The sequence below is a fragment of the Formica exsecta genome, unplaced genomic scaffold, assembly GCF_003651465.1.
Source record: "Formica exsecta isolate Colony F162 unplaced genomic scaffold, ASM365146v1 scaffold37, whole genome shotgun sequence".
NCBI classification, from domain to species: domain Eukaryota; kingdom Metazoa; phylum Arthropoda; class Insecta; order Hymenoptera; family Formicidae; genus Formica; species Formica exsecta.
This window is the reverse complement of record NW_021850941.1, coordinates 1,875,190-1,895,209: the sequence shown is the minus strand read 5'-3', so window position 1 is coordinate 1,895,209 and position 20,020 is coordinate 1,875,190. Positions and strand designations below refer to the sequence as shown.

Genomic DNA, 20,020 nt, shown 5'->3' with positions numbered 1-20,020 from the left:
ACCACCCCTGGATTTTTACAACGTTCGCCGTCCGCGACTTTTTTCCACTACCGACAGTCCACTACTGCCACTGCCCCTCCATATGCCTGTACTTTTTGTCTCCTTGCAGCTCTTTTTTTCCACGAACGACGGTTTGGTTGCACGCGTGCCAGAGGTATAATCGTCGGCGCGTTACCGCGTGCCCCATTTGCATACCGCGGTCGAAAAGTGATCGGCCACGCTGATTTTCAATTTGCCGTCGCCGCTGCCTTTTTTTTGCGCCCTCCTCGTGTATTTCTTTGCACGCTCTCAGCGCTTACCGCTATCTCGATGATTTTAATCTATACTTGAGAAATTACTATGCACCGTATATGCAAATCTTGAGACGATAATTGAGACAATTGACCAAACATCTTAACTTTGAAGCAAGTTTATTATCGTGAGAATATATCAGAATTATTTATAGGCTTTTCCTTCTTTGAATATCTTTTCACTTTTTGCGCATTATCTTTATATATGATATGAAAATTAGCGGAGGATCTGGCGATTGCGCGAATTTTTAATTACATTGAGGAACTGCAGATACGACGATCTCGCCCATTGCCGGGTAAAATTGCCGTGATTAGCGTTACAGAAATGGATGTTGCATTATTGGATTGTGCCGCGAGAAAGTTGTAACGAGACGAGTTCAATTAGCGATTTGAACGGCGAGGATGGCGAAAAATAATAGAGGGGGCGTATGGGATGGATGTTTTATTTGCCGTTGCGAGAAGCGGAAATTGTTACTTATTATCCGTAATTATTATATCGGTAAATATTGCGTTACTGCAAAATTATATGCGATATTTATATTCCCAAGTCAATTAACGTCACGTATGCCCGTAACTTTATCTCGGATTATTTGCCAAACATATTTTTTATAATAACGTTTCCGTTTATTTTTGTAACGCATCTCGCCGTTCTTCATCGCGTTCATCAACGGTCTCGAAAAATGTTTGAACGAGATACATACAAACGATGCTCTCGCTGCCAATAAAGGTCTTCTTATTGAAATTCGAGGACGCTACATCGCATTTCGATCCGGCCGATAGTATCGTATTGTTGCCAGATATCGACGTAATTTTTCTACCGCGAGTCGAAAAAGAGATCTATCGGCACTCGTATTCCCTCGATGAAACCATCGCAACCCCTTTAGTCGGTCATACATTTCATCGTCCGACGAAGAGCTAATGCGCGTGTGTGCTCGCACGCACACATATCCGTGTAAACGAGTATAGCCGAGCCACACCGACAGAAACGACCACTAACAAACTCAATAAAAATAATGCACTTTCGCGCATTTGCAAATGAACGTTGTCATTTTATTTCGACGTGAACGAGTCACGTGGTGCGCCCGCTGCCAACATCGCCCGCCGCTGATAATAATTATGGATATTGAGAATGGTTATCGCTGTGACGCCCCGTGTATTAATGCCTCGCCGTTCTCGCATGCCGATAAACAAATTTGCCGCGACCATGTCTATAAACGAGCCGGTGTCTAATTTTTCTTTTTTTTTCTTTTTTTTTTTTTGTTCCAACGTTTCACGCGTTAAACGCGTAATACGAAATTACGACGCTATCGCGCGTTACAGTTGCGGATGACATGAAATTGTACGTAGAAACAAATCCGCGCGTACAACATTGGATCATTGTCGATAACTGACGTTTATTTCGGGCGTGATGTACGAATACGTCGCCTCTTGCGGGGAAGCGAAATGTAGTATCGAACACAAGGCGGGAAATTGAGTATGCCAGCGCTGCTCGATAATACTCATGGAAATACGCGGCGGATGGATTTTTTAATGTTCGCGGATTTATTTTACAGGCCAGAGAATGGTGTCATTTTTCCGCGTGATTCCACCACGCCTGGAGACTTTATCGATAGCTGTGCGACTATTAAATTTTTTTTTTTTTTTTTTTTTTTTTTTTTGCCATCGATTAACATTTCTATCTTTGTGAAAAAGGCCACGGTATTTGAAACGTAAAGTATTACTTTGCTTTCGGATTTTGTCTTTGTAACCTTTCTTTCGCCGCAGTATTCGAGGATGTTAAGAAGATATTTTAGAGTGCGATAAAACTGCTCGTTAAATTTCTCGTTGCAAGTCCGAAATATTTTCGAACCGCGCTTTACAGGGGGAACGTGCGACGTTTCAACGGAGTTTTAAACGGTTCCAACATACATCATCGTCGTTAACGAGCAAAGGCATCACGAAGTTAACGTCAAAAGCACGTGGTAGCCTAGGGCGAGGTACGTCCACACCTTGCATCTAATTAACGCCGGTCGTGGTCGACACCGCACGAAAAACACTGGAAAAACCCGGTGGCGCACTTAATATCGCGAAAACGATCATGCGGTATAACGATATTTGAGAGTGTAACCGGCTCATAATGGCAGTACCGCCTCGACTGCGACCGCGATAATAATATTAAGCTTTATTTAGGTGAAATTCAACTTTAAAACGTGACTCGCAGTAATTATGCGAGAGTAAAACAATGCCAGCGGCCTGGGCTCGCATGATATACGTCTGCGGGTTTTTGCAAGACAAAGGCGTTTTATATCGCATTCGCCACCGCAACTTGCACGGTTTTCTAGCTTCGCTTTTGCGCCAGGAAGTTTATGCACTTCGCGCGTGTCGCGCTTACGCGCATCCGCTCGCTCTGCGAGACTGCATTACATACATTTATGTTGAAGAACTGCCGTTGATCTTTGACCGCGATTTTTCTTGAGAATTACAATAACAATTCAAATTTTTGTTTGCGAGTAAAACATTTACCACTTTTCAACATTTTACTTAATTGTGAGTAAAATAGAAGACAGGATTAGAAGAGAATAAATGTTGAGATTCCATTCCATTATAGGACATTATGTAACACATTTGTTCGTTATGTCTGTATGCCGTGTTTAATTAGATATTATTATCAAAAGGAATCACAGCGTTGTCGTGAGCAGTGTGATCTGTGAATGGAAAGGTCTCTTCCCAAAAGAAATTTTAATAGACCCGGTATATACATACGTAATCGTATCGTTTAATAGTTTTTCGTTTCATTCCTCGCGACATTTTTCTATCGACACAAATTGATAAAACTGCAGGAGGGTATAAAAAGTATACAAGCATCTGGCAGCCAACGGCTCGAAGAGAAGATTAAATGACGGTGCCATTGATGGAGGAGCATAATGCGCGCGTGATGTTTAATTAATCAATTAATAAGCGTATTATTATTTTGTTTAATTAAAAATAATGAATCTTCTCGTAGCACGCCGCCAGGGTGGGCGCATCAGTGACTCGCATCAGTGGATCTCGCGTTTAAATCTGGTGCTTGTATGGGAGAGAGGCTGCCCGTTATACCAATGATTTTATCAGTACGATAGCGTATCATTTTTTTCTCTCTCTCTCTCTCTCTTTCTCTCTTTCACACCGCCTACGCCTGACCGATGTTGACGCGCGCGTCTCTGTGTGCCATCTGGTTTGATTACAAATTCTCGTAACGCACGCATTATTAAAGAGCGGGACCATTATTGCGCAACTGTTTGAAAGTGTCGAGTCGCGCGTGCGGACGGTTGCTGCTGTTGCTGCGATCCTTTATAGCGTGTCAGGCATGCGAATTGGCGGTAGCTGTATTGTTCTCTCGTAATAAATGATATTGACGAATTTGCTGCGTCAACGTGTAGTCGTGCGAATCCAACGCGATGGGAAAAAGACAAAGAACGTTGCCGCGGATGCATACGCGAATAATTTTGGATGCAATTGAAGGAGCCGCTGTTGCTGATCTAAAATAAAAATTCGCGCGTAGAAGCCGAATCGTTAGTCTCTCTCTCTCTCTACCCACTAACTGCGACGTACGTTTACTTGTATGGTTACAGTTTGTCCGCGAGCGATTTTAATAAACCCGATGTAAACGGTTGGCCCCTTCCCTTTGTAGTGAAAGTTTCCGGGAGAGCGCGCCGATTTTTAAATATAGCGTCGTAGGTTTGGCCGGCAATGAGAGCGCCAGGTCGGGAACTGTCAAAGCTTTTCGCAAGCGCTCCGCTTGCCTCGCTGATCCACGAAAAAGGCTCACCATCCGTGGAATCTTTTGTTTATAATTTTTTTTGATCATTACCAACAGGCTACTAATTCTCCCGACGGCGGTGTAGGTGCATTCAAAATTTATCGGCGCGACGAAACGCACCCTCCAATTTTTTTGTCTCCTTTCGCCTCCCTCGCTGCTGCGATTGCCTCTATCATCCCCCTTCCCTTACTATTCCCCTCTCTCTTCTTCCGTTTTCCCTCTCACACCTCGATTTTCTTTCACTATCCTTCTCTCCTTTCCTCGTCTAGTTTGTTCGCTCGCTTTCAAGCCACCGCTAACGTTCAACAATGCTCAAAGGCTATTCAGGGTCGAAGGACCGGAACGGATGTTTCAATAAAAAAAAAGGACAGAAATAAGATGAAATGAAATCATAGTACTTTAGGGAAGTCTTGATCGATAAAACATGGATCAAGTTCATGTGACATCACTGTGGTCGATTTATATCGAAGAAAACCTGGATTAAGTGTCGATATACCGTTTATTTATGCATTGCCGTATTTTCGCGTAATGCAGAATAACTTTTTCTCTCTCTCTCTCTCTCTTTCTCTTTCTTTTGATGTGGCAAAAAAATAATCCGTGGAATGATAATGGGGCGGCGGGAGTCGACGGTCCGGACGGAGATCGGGAGCGTCGCGTGGTGAACGCATGCATGCGAGGGTGGGGTAGAAATAATGTGTTTAGACGCAGGCATTTTTATCGCGCTTCTCCCCTCCATTCTGGCCTTTTGTTGTTTCCGATGCTTTATGTGAATTGCACTGTAAAATCTCATTATATTCGCGCGCAATGCGTCCATTATACGCCATGCCAGAAACATTTTTACCCTCTCGAATTTTTTTCCTCCAACATCCACCTACTCTCGCTCGTGCTCGTTTCCCTCGTTCTTTTTTTTTCTTTTTTTTTTTTTCGTTCGGTGCGAAACATTCTCTAAATTTATTCGTTCGTGCGACACGACGGTCTAATTTGTTTCACTAGAAAACAACGCTTGGTCCGCGCTACGAGGATACGCTAATTACGCGCAGTTTGGTCGATCGGTGTCCGATTTCGTCTCGGTTTTCCACTGGAGTTATCCTACGGAATCTTTTTTCTCCTTCCGCGTGTATCCTCCGTATCTTTTCTTCATTATGCTGACCAAACTCTTGCCCAAATAGAGAGATGCGTATTGTAGTACATAAACCCCTAAGTCTATAGCGTGCAAGTAAACTCGATGATAAGAGAGAGAATAATAAAAAAGTTAACAAAAACTCTTGCGTTATTAATTATGAGAGATTAGAATATTAAATACTTAATATAAATGGAAACACGTACAGAGCAACAAAGAGATAAATAACGAAGAATATATAGAATTATAAAGCTTAAAAGAAATGAAGCACAAAGAGAGAAGCGGAGAACTAATCGACATCGTCGTATGATTGAAAGCAAAGAAATTTAAACGGTAATTTTTTAATAGACAAAAAACGGAGGAAGATATCTTGCTTAATATATTAAAGTATTCTATTCACAAGTTTCAATATGGATCAAGTAAAGCGACGACTATCGGTGCACAATCGGGCTTATGTTTGCCATATTCTACGCAAACTATAGCAGATAGCTCTTTTAAGTTCGATTCGTTCTATTCAGATAAATACGAGAGAATAACGAAAGTAAATGTTTGGTTTCGTTTCGTGTTCCGTTCACTCTAAAGGATTAAGACAATCAGAATATCGTGCGGTCCGACCGCAAGTAGTGACGAGGAACAGCAACGTTAACAACGATCTATCGTTCAATCGTCATCGAAGGAGGGCGAGCAAAGTATGGGGCAAAAGTGTACGATACACCGTTAAGTCCAGGTTGGTAAAGCGACTGAGAGGTTAATGGCACGTCGTTGTGTATTCCAACGGTGTTTGTTTCCTCGCAGTTAGCAATAAACTAAGATAAATGAATGTCCGTAGGCTAGGCCGCTATTATTCCTTCGCTCGCTGCTTACATTAAGTCGGCTCGCATTAACGGCGATGCGTAATGTATCGCGCCCATTACAAGCTCGAATTCTCGATCGAGCAAAATTTATTTCTATATCAAAGGAGGTATAAAATTAGTTTCGCAGACATAACATTCTTGATTCTGTGTTATTAGGTTAAAATGAACTATTTTTAATTATCAAAATTAACTAATTTTAATTAAAAGAGACTAGAAAAAGTTAATTTAATCACAAGAGTTTTAAATCAATAAATATTTTCGAGAAAAAAGAAACGTCCTATCTAGAATCTTAACGGCATAAATACCAAAAATATTTGTTATAAAACTGCTTCAAACAATGGAACGGAATAATTCTAGATCATCGCGAGTTATCGTGTACAAAATAACAATGGTATTTGAATAACTGACGAAACGATACATTCGTTTGCAGCCTCAAAAGGGAGATCGCGAATACGCGTTGCGCTTAGGAGGAGATCTCCTTGAGAGCGACAGTAGCGGCGGTAGCGGCGGCAGTAACGTCGTCGCAAAATCCACTGTGAGTACGCCTCAAATTCCGGCAGAGGAGGCTCAGCTCGTAAAGCACAGGAAGATGCATGCCGGGATATTAAGGCCATTATCGCCGTTGCATATTCATGCCGTATTATAATGAAAATACAGTTTATTACCGAAGATTAACAGCTTCTTACGGCGACGTGCAGTTGCCGCCGCCCGGGACTACGTCTGACGTCGTTTCAGCAACCCCCCTGCCAAAAGCATTCGCGAGAGACGGAAATCGTGGCCGTAGGGCGCGTCTTATTCCTCGCTCTTCCACACTCGATTGATCACAAAAATTTGTTTTCGTAAAAGGAAGTTTATCGAGATATCCGTAAGTGCAAAGCGTTCATATGAAAAGAATTTTAAAACAAATAGTTTGAACGAGTTGCGCAAATTAATGATCGCCGACGCTTTCCCAGCTATCACATCAGGATTTATTACAAGAAAAACCACAGGGTGCTTTGTACGAATCCATCTTTTTCATCGATCTTTATCAGTGAGCGGGACGCGCCATTTCGAAATTCTGATATTTTAATTCGGCTGTCTATATGTAAGTAATAAGTCGCTCGCTAGTTCCGTTTACGTACCGTAAATAAGTAAATAATTCATTCTCCGACTCGCTTGGCAAGTGGCACGAGGAGTGAGCGTGTCTTGAAAGGGTGAGGATGGCCGGGACGGCGGGTGCACGATGGTCGGGGTAGCATTGTAAGGTGAAGGAGAGAGGCAGTGGCAGAAACGGGTCGGCGGGAGGGAGGACGGGAGTATACACCCCGGCGACGAAAAGGGAGGGGTGAAATCTGCATAATATCGGTAATGCTCAAAATGCGAGTCGCGTAGCTACCTGCCTTGCTTACCCCGCTCCGCTCCACAGCCGCGCGTCAACTAAAACTTAATTATAATTAATTAATGCGACTGCTAACTGAAGCGGCCGGACAAGTATTGACCCGCGATGTGGCGGCCGACTCGTCCCGATTCTCGCCCGCCTACCAACGGTATCGAGTCTCGCGAAGGACGGAAAGGAATCCCGGGCTCTCCTCGGGCTCTGCCGAGTCTGATGCCGACAACGATCTCCAGATCAGTCCGGTAGTGCTCTGATTTCGACGACGCTTCCCTAACATCAACGTCGTGAACTCTAGACGTCGGCGCGACGAGAAGGGACATAACATTTCCATTGCGGAGGCGGCACTAAGTCTATGGCTCCGTACAGTGCGTAATTAGAAACCTTTGTGCAAAATGAATACTGTTAATTAACGTACCTAAAAAGACATTATACCCACGGGTTGGTAAACTAAATATGGCCTCCAGCGCGTGCGTATTACACCGTTCACGGTGTAAATAAGCGATTTGCGTCCATTTCTTTCTCCTCCTCCCTTCCCCCCAAGCCCCCCGCTGCCCATAGCCGACGTTAAATCGTAACGAATTGTATTCGAGACTCTTGAGTTGAATTAAGCAGCGAAAAGAGAATACGCAATTTGCGCACGAGCGAGACTCGCACTCTCTGCCGGGGAGAAAAAGAAACGCTCTTCTCGCGATATTACGATTATAACGTAGAAGATTACGAAAATCCGCTCTCATCTTTCCATTTTCCACAACGTCTTTTCTTTTATGCGGCGCGGCTGAGGACAGAGTTGGTTTCGCCGTTAGACGGCAAGCGCGCGAGTGGTCGATATTAATTGCGCCTTGACTCATTAATTCGTTCGCATTATCTCAGCTCTCTGAGCGAGAGATCGTCCGAGACCGTAACTGCGCGAGCGGGCGCTCGTTCTGCGTCTCGACTCGAGTTCGGTGAGCAATTACAATATGAAAGGCGCATAAATCAGCGAGTTTAATTAACGCGTTGTTATTATCATTATGACACCGCGCCGGGATTATAACATACCCGAATACTCCATGATGGCGCTCTTCGTCGTCAGCTATTTTTAAATATGGCGAATCTCTGATGGTGAAATGGTAGGGGGGACTACCTGTGCGTTTTCAGATTTCCGGAAAACCATCACGAAGTGTCGCGTGACGTGGCAGTCGCATTATTATGTCGTTATCATCATATTAATGAAATAGCGGAAGAGATATTGATATGGCGTAATTAATTAGCTAATAGAAAGTAATCCGCAGGTAGACGTCATCGCACCATTTGTTTTTAATTAAATATTGGTATATTGCGATGCTATGCCGGGATATGTTTTCAAATATTGATTATTGCACATGTGTATCGCGACTTTATCATTGATCGTAATCTTATCGATAATTAAAGATCTTAATCTGTAATTTATTTCGAGATAAGTTGACAAATAATTATCTTCCTTATATCTCTTGTATATAAAATTATCATTGTAACTTTTTCTCTGCGAAATCATTGGACTCGCATACTTCGAAACATTTCTCACAATCACAAAAATGGCAAGAAGCAGGAAAGAACCGCGACAAAGATCCAGTTAGTAGCTAGTTTAAAACTGGTTGAGAAAATATCGTTGTCTTACATCTCAGCAGAGAACAATCGAAAGCACAAATAATAATTCTCTCGTTTGCAGAACAGTCTGTGAAAGCACGATTTCTTTATTAACATCCATTAACAAGATTTTTAGGAATCAAATACATATTGCAAGCCAGATTCTCTCTCTCTCTCTCTCTCTTTCTCTCTCTCAAGATCTCATTCTTTTTCTCTCTCTCTCTCTTTCTCTCAAGAGAGAGAGAGAGAGAGAGAGAGTATAGGCGAAGAGCACGGTTGAGGTTGATTCGCATGATGATGTAGCTAAACTTGCAAAAATCGCCAATGAACGCACTCGCTTGCGCGTAGCACTTTTGGGAAACACCGCTCGCTCGATACTCAAATAATCACAGATGATGCGGCAACATCGAGTGTGGAGTTGCATTTCAGCTATTAGCTAACTCTGCGTACCAGCCGATGCACCAGCCCACTTTAACCAGGGGCGCTCAAAGGGGGGCGATTCGCCCGAAGACCTTGCGCCTCTCGTGAAGCGGAAGGCGCGCAGCCTGATTCGCAAGCCGGCTGAGCGACTCTGCGATATTTTTTAATTAATCGAATTATTGAACTGTATCGCAATCGAATTGAATTAAGTGTCGGCGCTCAGCGCCGTGTAACATGGAAGCGCGCAATTTTCCGTCATTATTTTAGCATCCCTTCGCCTTCCCGTCCGTCGCGCGCATCGCCCGCATCCCCTTTCCCCGCCTGTTTCGCCCTTACGTGATCTCTACTACTTCTCTACCCCACGACCCTCGTGATCCGTCATCCTTTTCGACGGGCGCTCACGCATTCGCCGATGCTCTCGTTCGTGGCGCATATCATGACTGCACCACGTGGTCCCGTTAATTATCCATCCAATAGTATATATCGAAGTGTGTCACGAGCGTGCATGCGTGCGTGTCTTGAGCCGGCGCGGCGCGCACCAACTCGTATAAGTATTTTCAGCGTTAGGCTATATACACTTGACGTATTTCAATTAACTTTATTGCCATACAGCCGGTTACGCCCGCCAAATGTCAAACGTTCTCGCCGCTTAAGTCGCAAGGACCGATTTGACCATGCCTATGTACGCTTGAATCGGCTGATGGATAATCAGCGGTTCCGACGAGAGAGAGAGAGAGAGAGAGAGAGAGAGAGAGAGAGAGAGAATTCCAACGGTTGGATCATAGACTTTCTTGCAATGAGAAATTTCAGGAGACATAAAGACAACATGATACAGACGTTGTAGCTTTATTGCAAGAGATACTATTTTTTGTGTTTATTACTAGCTGTCTGCTATTAAAATACCGTTGATAATTTGAACTTATAACATGTCTTATTATCTCTAGAGAGTAGATATTCTTTACATACTATCATTTTTAGAGCACATGTAATCAAATATCTATATAGTGTAAGTTACGATCGACAAATCTTCGAGATCAAATATAGTGTCGAACAACAAGCTAGGCGATGGTCTTATTTGATGACAATATCGGTTGCACCAAAAATGTGCGCTACTCGGAACCAGGCGCGAGTCAGAGAAAGGAAGTACAGACCGGATGCGGGAGAGGGCCGCGGGACTTGGTCTAACCAAACTTAATTGAATCCCAGTCCGAATGTATAATATGTAGACTGCCTGCATAATGTCGTGAGCCGGCAGTGATTCTCAGCCGGATGTAAACGGCCAACGCGGCGGGCCGTCGTCGCGACGACGGTCGGCAAATTTTGAGAACCACCCGCGGAATTAGATATACAATAATGTAAGCAGAGCCCCGTTGCGGTGTAAGGGTTGGTGGTAAGGTCATGTATATTCATGCATCGGTCGACCCACCTCCGATTCTCTCACTCAACCACCCCGCCGGCGTTGTCCCTGTCCTTCCTCTCTTTCTACTTCGACCGACCGTCCTCTCTTAGGGCGCAGACCGAGCTAAACAACGACGGTACGAATAGATTTACACCACGTTCGCGCGGTTTACGACTCGCGCGCATTAAGATGCCAGCCGTGAAGAATATGCGGAATGGATTGTTCGAGTTGATTGTTAACACTGGTCAGAGAGGAGGGAAAAATTTCGAGAAGTATATAACGCATTTCTTACATAAATTACGCGTTAATAAAATATATATCGAAAGTTTTATTTTTTTTTTTAGACAATGCATTTTGTTATTTGGACAAATATCAAACTTGTGTAATTGCGCGAGAGAAGTGATTTAATTGAAAATATCTCATCAAGGCCATATTTGCGAGATAATAAAGACGATTATACGCCCTTATTTTTCGATATTACGGTGAGAAATTCTCATAAATTTCTTAGCGGCGTGTCCGAACAGTCGTTAGGGCGCATTCCTCAAAGAACTGTATCTGGATATAATGAAGGATCCATTTACAAGTAAGATTCGTCTCGCGACTTCATTACCCACAATTTTACCACGAACGCCCCGCGGCATTCGTAATGAGCGATGGTCATTCATTTTAATATCCATTAAATGCAAATACCGTCGGCACAAACGTTTACTCCTATTTCGAATTATTTCGCTGACTCGTCGTAATTAAGCTTTTCGAAGGAACTCGGGACATTACCGGTGACGCCGTTCAGCATAACGATCACTTTCTCTCTCAATTCTACATGATTATGCAAAAACGTATTTTAATATCGCGCAATGATGCGAAATTGGCAACAATTGTATTATATTTTATAAATATTCGATTCTCTTAATACAGAAACCTGATTCGTTTTATAAATCTATTATAATAACTTGTACGCAAATATGTTTAATGTATCCAGTGAGAGTTTCATAATCTAATTCTTGTAAAAATTAAAAATTTTATTACGCGAAAGAGAGAAGAAAAAATGATGAAATCATAACTGCATTTATGCGCGACACATCTCGCATATCGATTAACACGACACTTCGATGAAGGCGCTCGAATTTTCTTGGTCACGAGCGTGCGCGGATATCACGTGGCGTGCCAGATTTTTCGGGCTCGCGTGTGCTGCAAGAGTAAGACGCGACGCGCGCGGATGCTCGAGACACCGTTACCAGCAGAACGCGGCGCCGGTCGTTATACACTCAACATTCTACAATCTACCCTTTCTATCGGTCCTAATTTATGTTGAGTAAGGCAACAGCGCGAGCCCACCCCCGACTTGCTTTGCTAGGAAGCCTCGGTAATGTTTCAAGTGGCTTGTCTGTTGTTAATTTACCCCGGTGGGGCCTTGATGGGGGTCTGTCTCTACCCGTTGCCACGCTCCACTCGTTACGATAAATCGGTCATTATCTATACTATCTACGCGCCATATAAGCGCCGCGACTTGGGACTACAACGGCGTGCCGTTGAAAATTTTCGATCCGCCTGCGAAGATTGAGCATTACGACGGTTAAACGAAAAAGACACGCGTAAAAGAGGCAATCGCGAGGCGAACTTCTTGCAATATAATGACATTGCTCTCAATTTATTAGAGTAAGCGCAAAGAGACACAAATATATTTCTGTTTCAATCTCGCCAACTTGCATAGCTAAGACTGCTTTCTTCATTTTTATAATTTTGTGCATTTTCTTTTACTAAAAGACAAAATTATCTATTCGGTCGTATATTGAGATCGTCGCAATTTTTGACATTTTGACTCGGCTGCTGTCCATGCAAGCGAAACGGTCGTAAACATATACGAGGACGAACCCTTTTCCGCGTATCCTCGCACCCCTTCGCGCCGAGGCAGGCCGACTCGGGTGGAACATTAATATCGCGAAATGAAGCTCATTTGCATATAAATAAGGCGGTGGTGGGGCACGACGATGGGGCGAGGGAAGCCAGGATGAACCGCGCCGTTGCTCTACTGCACCCCCCTTCTTTTGCCCTCCCTTATACCCCCGAGTCTCGACTCCCCAGGAACCCCACCCTGGACTAATTACACTTACAGACAAAGCGGCCTGAACCGAGGGGTCGAGCGGATTCTATCTCTTACTCCCTCCCTCCCTCCCTCTCTCTCTCTCTTTCTCTCTCTCTCTCTCTCTCTCGCTCTCTCTCGCTCTCTCTTTCTTTCCCCTTCATAACTATCTCTACGATTCTCTCTCTGTCAAAAGGGCTCTCTGTCTACCTTTCCAGTTGTCTCCGTTCTTGTCCTTTTCATGTAAAGAGCAGGTCCTCTGCAACTGTCTCGCTGGGTTTCCACTTTCGATAACACCCTTTCGCAATGACCACGGTGATAATTGCGACTTCCCCACAAGATTCGTTAAAATCTTTAATCGTGATGGAAATTCATCATTCTCTCTGATTTTTTTACGTCTTTTTCTCACGTGTTAAATGATTTCAAATAATTATTGATCCCGATTGATCGCGTATAATTAGCGATATACAAACACAAATCAAATTTGCAAAAATTAAATCAATCAATTTTGTAATATATTTATAAACAATGTTTATCGCACACTGTATTTGTGGCGGAATTATTCCATTAAATAATTTAGACGCTCAAAGAGATTTGTGAAATTCAAATCAGGTCGAATCTATAATTACTACATTTGATTTTATTTAAATGTGTATTTAAGGCTCAGCTTGTGTATGCTCTATGTTTATAGAAAAATTTCCCATTTTGATTTCGGTAAACATGCGTCAATTTTTCATCGGAATCTTAACTGATGTGTTAGTTAATATGGTAAATAATTTATTTGCGTAAAAATGTGGAAAAAAAGCACCTAAATATTTCTCGCGTTTTTTTCGCGTTCGACCGAAGCGAGCGCGCGTAGTAAAATTCACATACGAAGCCTTCTCCTGCCAAAAAATCGTTCAATTTTCATAACTGCTAACAGTACCCTGCTCGACAAATCGATCGCCAGGGCAGAAACAGCCGCAACCAAAGATGGAATGGAACCAACGCCGATGCGGCGCGGCACGACGCGCCGCTCTGCCGCGTATCAGAAAGAGAAACATAAAAATGCGTATTACCGATTCCGGAATACGGCCATTAGTCTGAAGTCAGCGCGGCTATCGTTTATTAAGCGCAAACAGATATTAATGTATTTTTACACGCGGCCACGAGTTTTGTTCTGCCAGCCACTGCCGTCGCCGCCGCCGACGCCGGCCACCGTCGACGCCGCCCGACGCCGCCGTCGACGCCAAACTACAGCGCGGGGTTCGAAGCCAAATCCAATTACTTTTATTCGGGCGAAATGAGTGCAGCTAAGTCATTAATACTAATCAATGGACCGGACTCGGACCAGCTAGCTAGAGCGTACAGGTCCGGGCGTTCCGCAGGAATTACCCATAACTCAAACGGCTCGAAATGACTTTATTGCAAAAAACTTGCGCTTTGCTACCGGCAGCCGCGCCGCTTCTCCTCGTATACGTATTGTTAGAGACCCCCGCGCCGATAAGTAATGTTTATTGTTGCATTTCCAACGACCAACCGAACGCTCATTCGCCCTCTTTCCTCTTTTCTCTCTCTCTCTTTCTGATCATGTATTTTTTTCGTGCCTTCCACACTGGTCGTTCACTGCTAGTCCCCGCTCGTGGGAGCGAGGGGGGTCCAGCCTGCTTTTTCGCATTAGCGAGATGGCCTATAGACGCGGGATTTTTTATCGATCGCGCGACCGATTTCTCCTGGAGAATTTAAAGAATCGGCGAAATCAATGGCGTGGGCAGCACGGCCGCTCCTTTCGTACGACTTGGTTGAGTAAATCGATTCGTTGAATGTTTTTCCTGAGGCGTGGACTAAAGAATCAGACGCTAATTACAAATTATAACTTGTTTTCCCGATATTATATAGAATTATCGATACCAATTTTATTGCTTTGTGATTATGTATATTTATAGATGGTAATAAGAACCACAAAAATGCACAAAATTAGAAAATGTCTTGAAATCCGAGAATTGCTCATAATTAAAAAAATTATTTAATTTATTTCTTAATTACAATGTGATTAGTTATATATAAACATCACTTTTATTTGTATAGATATAATGAAAAATACAAATATTTATTTCTATGAGCAAAGCATCATCCAATCGAGAAAAAGTCAATGGTCTCACACAAAAGCCGCCGGTTTATGCGTCGCGATGTTGCAGCACTGATTAATTTATGCGAAATATCGAAAACTCGTAAACATATGTTTCTACGGCTGGCTGTATATCGTGCGCACTTTTACAAGCAAAATGGTCGAGCCTGTGCATTCAACTAATCCCCCTCGCCTCGTCCATTTAATATAGGGTGGCTATACTGGCGGTATAGCCGTTTACGAATTTGCGTGGAAAAAAAATTGAACTGCCGCGCCTCCTATTTTCGTTCGTTACCTATCGACCAGGCTTTATCTATTTTTTATGCAATGAAATGCCTCGACCAGCGACGCGCGCGGCCCATTGTGCGACTTTGACGAAAATTCAAACCGGGATTACAAGCCGCACCCAGAGGATATCTTTTTTTTTTTTTTAAATCAACCTGAATGTAATGAGATTGTTTGACAGTATGCAATTAACACGATATTTGCGTGTTTTATTCCGTTCTCAGTTATTCTCACGTCGGTTTCACGGTCTATTCTTCGAAGAAGAGATGATAAAAAGAATGATTTATATACACTTGCCGAAAAGATTCGAGTTTATTGCACTGCCTTAAACCTATCTTAAAATACTCTTTATACGCGTGAGTTTGTTCTGATATTCACATCAATGTGTATAATTGGAGCAGTCATATGTCCAAGGTAAAAGGTGATAGTCACCGAAGAAGCTTACCCAGGATTTATTCATGAATCCAGTTATCCGTGGAAACTCTTTTTCCCGAATTACTCGAGTGTCGAAGCTCTAAAACGCTTAATCTGTATCCAACTATGGCGATACACGTTCCGGCATATTTCCATACCATTATGCAAAGAGGCCGCACCGGTAACATTACTCTCCGCGGCACAACTACCACCACCACCATCGTCGACATACACTCGTGGTGGTAAAGCATTACGGCATATATACTCCATCGATTTATTATAATTTAGATTGTCTTCTAAGAACCTCGGCTATATGTGCACGCGTACGTATACACGGCACGCCTTAATGTGCCGGGCGTTCGTTAATTATTCCGCCGGTATTCTGTAAATATGCATGAATTATATATTTGCAGTCACGCGAAAGCAGAAAGCGACGAGAAAACGCGTGATTAATATATTGTTTTTTTTTTGGCCCATGTAATTCTCGCCTTCGCGTAGAATAACCTTTTGCAATTATTTGAAAGATTTTTAGAAGTTACACAACGTATGTCGCGCGCGACTGCATCAAATTGGTATTGATTAAATCGGGCGGTTGGTTCGATGACCAAGTTAATTCCAAAAATGTGTTATTGAGCGTGAATAACTAAATCACTTTGCACGCGTTACTGGATTATGTTTATGGGCAAGGACCGATACCAGGAGATAATACAGACAAGCTCAATTTTCATTGCCATGCGTAAGTGAAAATTGATATTCGACAATGATCACCGAAGCATCGTAAGCTTCATTGGTTTGTGTATTGCGCTAATTATTTTCGCTAATCTACTTTTGTATATATTTCACTTTCTATCACTGTTTCTTCTCATATTTGCCAAGCGCGCTCTAAAATAATATATTTTAATAAATATTAACTATATAAATTATAAATAATTATTAATGTTTTTCGCGTTAAACGTGCCATCACAATAAAAATTGCTAGCTCATGTTAAAACCTTTACATAGCTGTTTGATTGATTTTTGCGAGGGAAAATATGATCCACACTATCCCATTTTGAAAGCGATCAAGAGAGTGTGTAATCTTTTAACAAAATAATTTTTATATTGGTATACGTTAATTGGTTAATTAATTAAAAATATTATTATATTACTGATATAATTTTCCAGTATCATAAATTATCAGCATAATTCGATATAGAAGCATTTTTACAACTTTTGCTTACCTCTTATAAACTGAAAGTGGTCCAGTTTCAAAATCTGATCTCTAATTATATATTTATAAATCTATATGTCTGTTACAGGACAGCGATAGGAGTAGCAGTGGAAGCCCCGAACCGGCGACAGGCGGTGGTGCGCTTCACGAACATCAAATGATGATAGATGACATGAAGAATTCACGAAAGAGACGACGGAGCCCATCACCCGAAAATCTCCATCAAGCGAAACGTGCGGCGGTTGCACAAGCACATCTAAACGGAACGAGTAAGTACAAGATGTCTCTCCTTCGCGAAACTATATAAATTTTTTTTGATATCGCTTTCTCACTATCGAAATTTTATGCGTAGTGGCCGGTATGGTGACACTTCAGAATCTCCAAAATTTAGCGAATTTGCAAAATCTTCCACAAGTTGCGTCACTGGCCGCTGGTCTTCAAGGGATGACGGCGGGATTGACTAATAATCAGTTAATTAATACTCCCTTGAATCTGACTGTCAGCTCGTCAGGTAAGAAATAATAGAAATATAAATTAATCTAGTTTCTTATGTAAGAATTTAAATGGATATAGAAGCTCGTGCGGTTAAAGTCGGAACGCAGAATCGAGGATTGCGCGAAAATTAAATGACAAAGGTAATCTAACGCGGTGAAATTGTTAATTTTCATTCCCAGGTGGAACGATACCAACAGCCTCGAGTACGACGGCGGCTTCCCATCTTCTGCCACCTAGCTCGGCTCCAATGGCGACGTTACCTCAGCTATTATCTCAACCGCAACCGGTTGCGATGCCTCAATTCATCCTAACGTCCGGTCAATTGGTTCAGGGCATTCAAGGGGCTCAGCTTCTTATCCCCACTTCGCAAGGTAGGTACAATTTCAACATTTCCCGAATATATATAGTTGACTCTCTCTCTCTCTCTCTCGTCGTACATTTTACATCGTAATATTGACCTTGATTGTGCCGTCTCGAACATAAAATGTAGAAAATTATAATAATTTCAATTATTCAAAATTTCATCGACAATTTCCGTGCGTAAAATCATCGCGCGTTCGCTGTGCGAAACACATAGTAACCCGACGATGTGCCAGCGCATAATGTTGTGCAATCAAGATGTGCCGATATATAATATAATATCGACTATCTCTGACCAGCTTGGACTAAGGCTGGCCCGTCGTCCATACTTAGTGGCCCTAGACTGCCTCGGCGAGCACAGGGCAAACTCTGCAACTAATTTCAATGTATAATTAACGTCTCACTACCCCTCTCCAACCCCACGGATCCCACCCCGTTTTACCTCCTTTCTCGGGTTCGTCCTTCCCTCTCGCCCTCTCTCCTTCGCCCCCTCCCTGCTTCTAACCCTAGCACTCACTGGACATCGCAGCTCCGCGGATTCGGCCGCTATTATATCGATTGCGGTCCGCGCTAACTTCGTTTCTACCAAGTTGGGTTCCTATTCTGGCAATTGAGAGAGAGAAAGAGAAAGATAGAGAGAAAGAGAGAGAGAGAGAGAGAGAGAGAGAGAAAGGAAAGAGAAGAGAGATAGAGATGGAGATAGAGCGTACGGAACAGGTAGAGAACGAGAGGCAGAAGGAGAACTTTGGGATTCTGCCTAAGTGGATTGAAGTTCGTGGATATGGACCGGCCGCGGTAGGATGACGAGTTACGTAGCGGCAAATAATGTTTGCACTGCTTTTCGGCTCAATCGATGGTAACTGACTAACGCTCGATTGGTTTCTGATAGACATCGAGTATCGGCGAGGATGAGTCGAGGAGTGCTCGAGAGTGCGGTCAATAGGTTGTCGTTCATAGAAATTATTGTCCGCGCAGGAATGTCCGCGGCTTTATTTAAAGTGATATCAGCCGCCCGAGATTTTATTCGCGTCGCGCGTGAACGATTAAGATCCGAAAAGCGGCAAGGATTAAAATACACGAAAGGTCATGCATGTCCTATATATATGTATACATATATTTAATTAGATAACTGTTCTCGTATAGATATAAAATATAATTTTTTATGTTATACTAAATGCAATAAGATTAATGGATATATCATTACTTTTTATAATTTTAATTCTGGCTATGTGATATCATAAAAATATAAAGCCTATTGTAAAAGAAAATATTGCTTTCTACGGACACCGTAATAACTATCATATTTTACGCTTTATCTCTAATAATGATTGTCCGACACCTACATGTTATTTACTTTCTCTTAATTCTATCTATAACTGTTAATAAATAATATATTGTACGAAATAGAAAAAGATGCCTTTGCTAGCTTTTCTTTTCCAAATTTAAAAAAAAATGTAAATGGATTTTTATCGAACCACGCGACATATTCGAATAATGGAATACATAGTTTTCGCGATACGGAGGAGACCGCGGCGAGGTCAGCGGAGCAATCTGAATAATTCCCGATACCGAGCGATCTTGTTAAGAAAGTATTCCGTCAGTACTATTGTGGCATTCTTTCTGCTAATTAGACTGTAAAGTGTCCCGAGCGGTTCCGTCTCATTATGAAGTGCATAATTGGCGCAAAAGAGGAGCATTGCCATGCCCCCGCAGTGAAGACCCCGCTAATCTGTCCCGCTACTACTGTATTGTTCACAGTCAACGGAAAAACATCATAGGGAACGACCGGAGCAGTCGTCACCTTTGAACGAATCCGTTGTGTCCGCCGCATCCGCTTTGAACAGATTGGCCGCCAGCAACGGCGAGATTACTATCACGACAACGCATGGACCAGGCGGTGTTGGAGTAAAGGCTTCCCCGAGCAATATGCATAGCCCGAAGGAGGAGGAGGATGATCTCTTGAACGATTCACCGAGTAAGATATAGCTTATTCTTTTTTTCCTTGCAATAACTATTAATCGACGGGGGTCGAAAGTCGAAATGATCTGTGCGGTTTACGGGTACTTGGCAGTGCGTTTAAAATGACACATCAACATGCGCGCGAAAATGATAATCGAGGCCCCGAGGGTAACCATGTTGTTATTCCTTGACAGCTTTTAATTACAACTTTTGCAGGGGACACCATCTTTCTATATCGCAATCATCTTGCCTATACGAGAAGCACAGTC

General features: G+C 42.7%; 1 protein-coding gene across 1 annotated transcript in view; it reads left to right on the top strand.

The window, feature by feature from the left end:
* The window catches only part of LOC115239277 (POU domain, class 6, transcription factor 1), a 131,266-nt gene that overhangs the window by 101,311 nt on the left and 9,935 nt on the right, over positions 1–20,020 (top strand). Inside the window, exons 3-6 of the mRNA XM_029813721.1 lie at positions 17,026–17,206; positions 17,290–17,448; positions 17,612–17,803; positions 19,543–19,767. Of these exons, the coding sequence (XP_029669581.1) occupies positions 17,026–17,206; positions 17,290–17,448; positions 17,612–17,803; positions 19,543–19,767 (757 nt within the window). The remainder of the gene's footprint in view (positions 1–17,025; positions 17,207–17,289; positions 17,449–17,611; positions 17,804–19,542; positions 19,768–20,020) is intronic.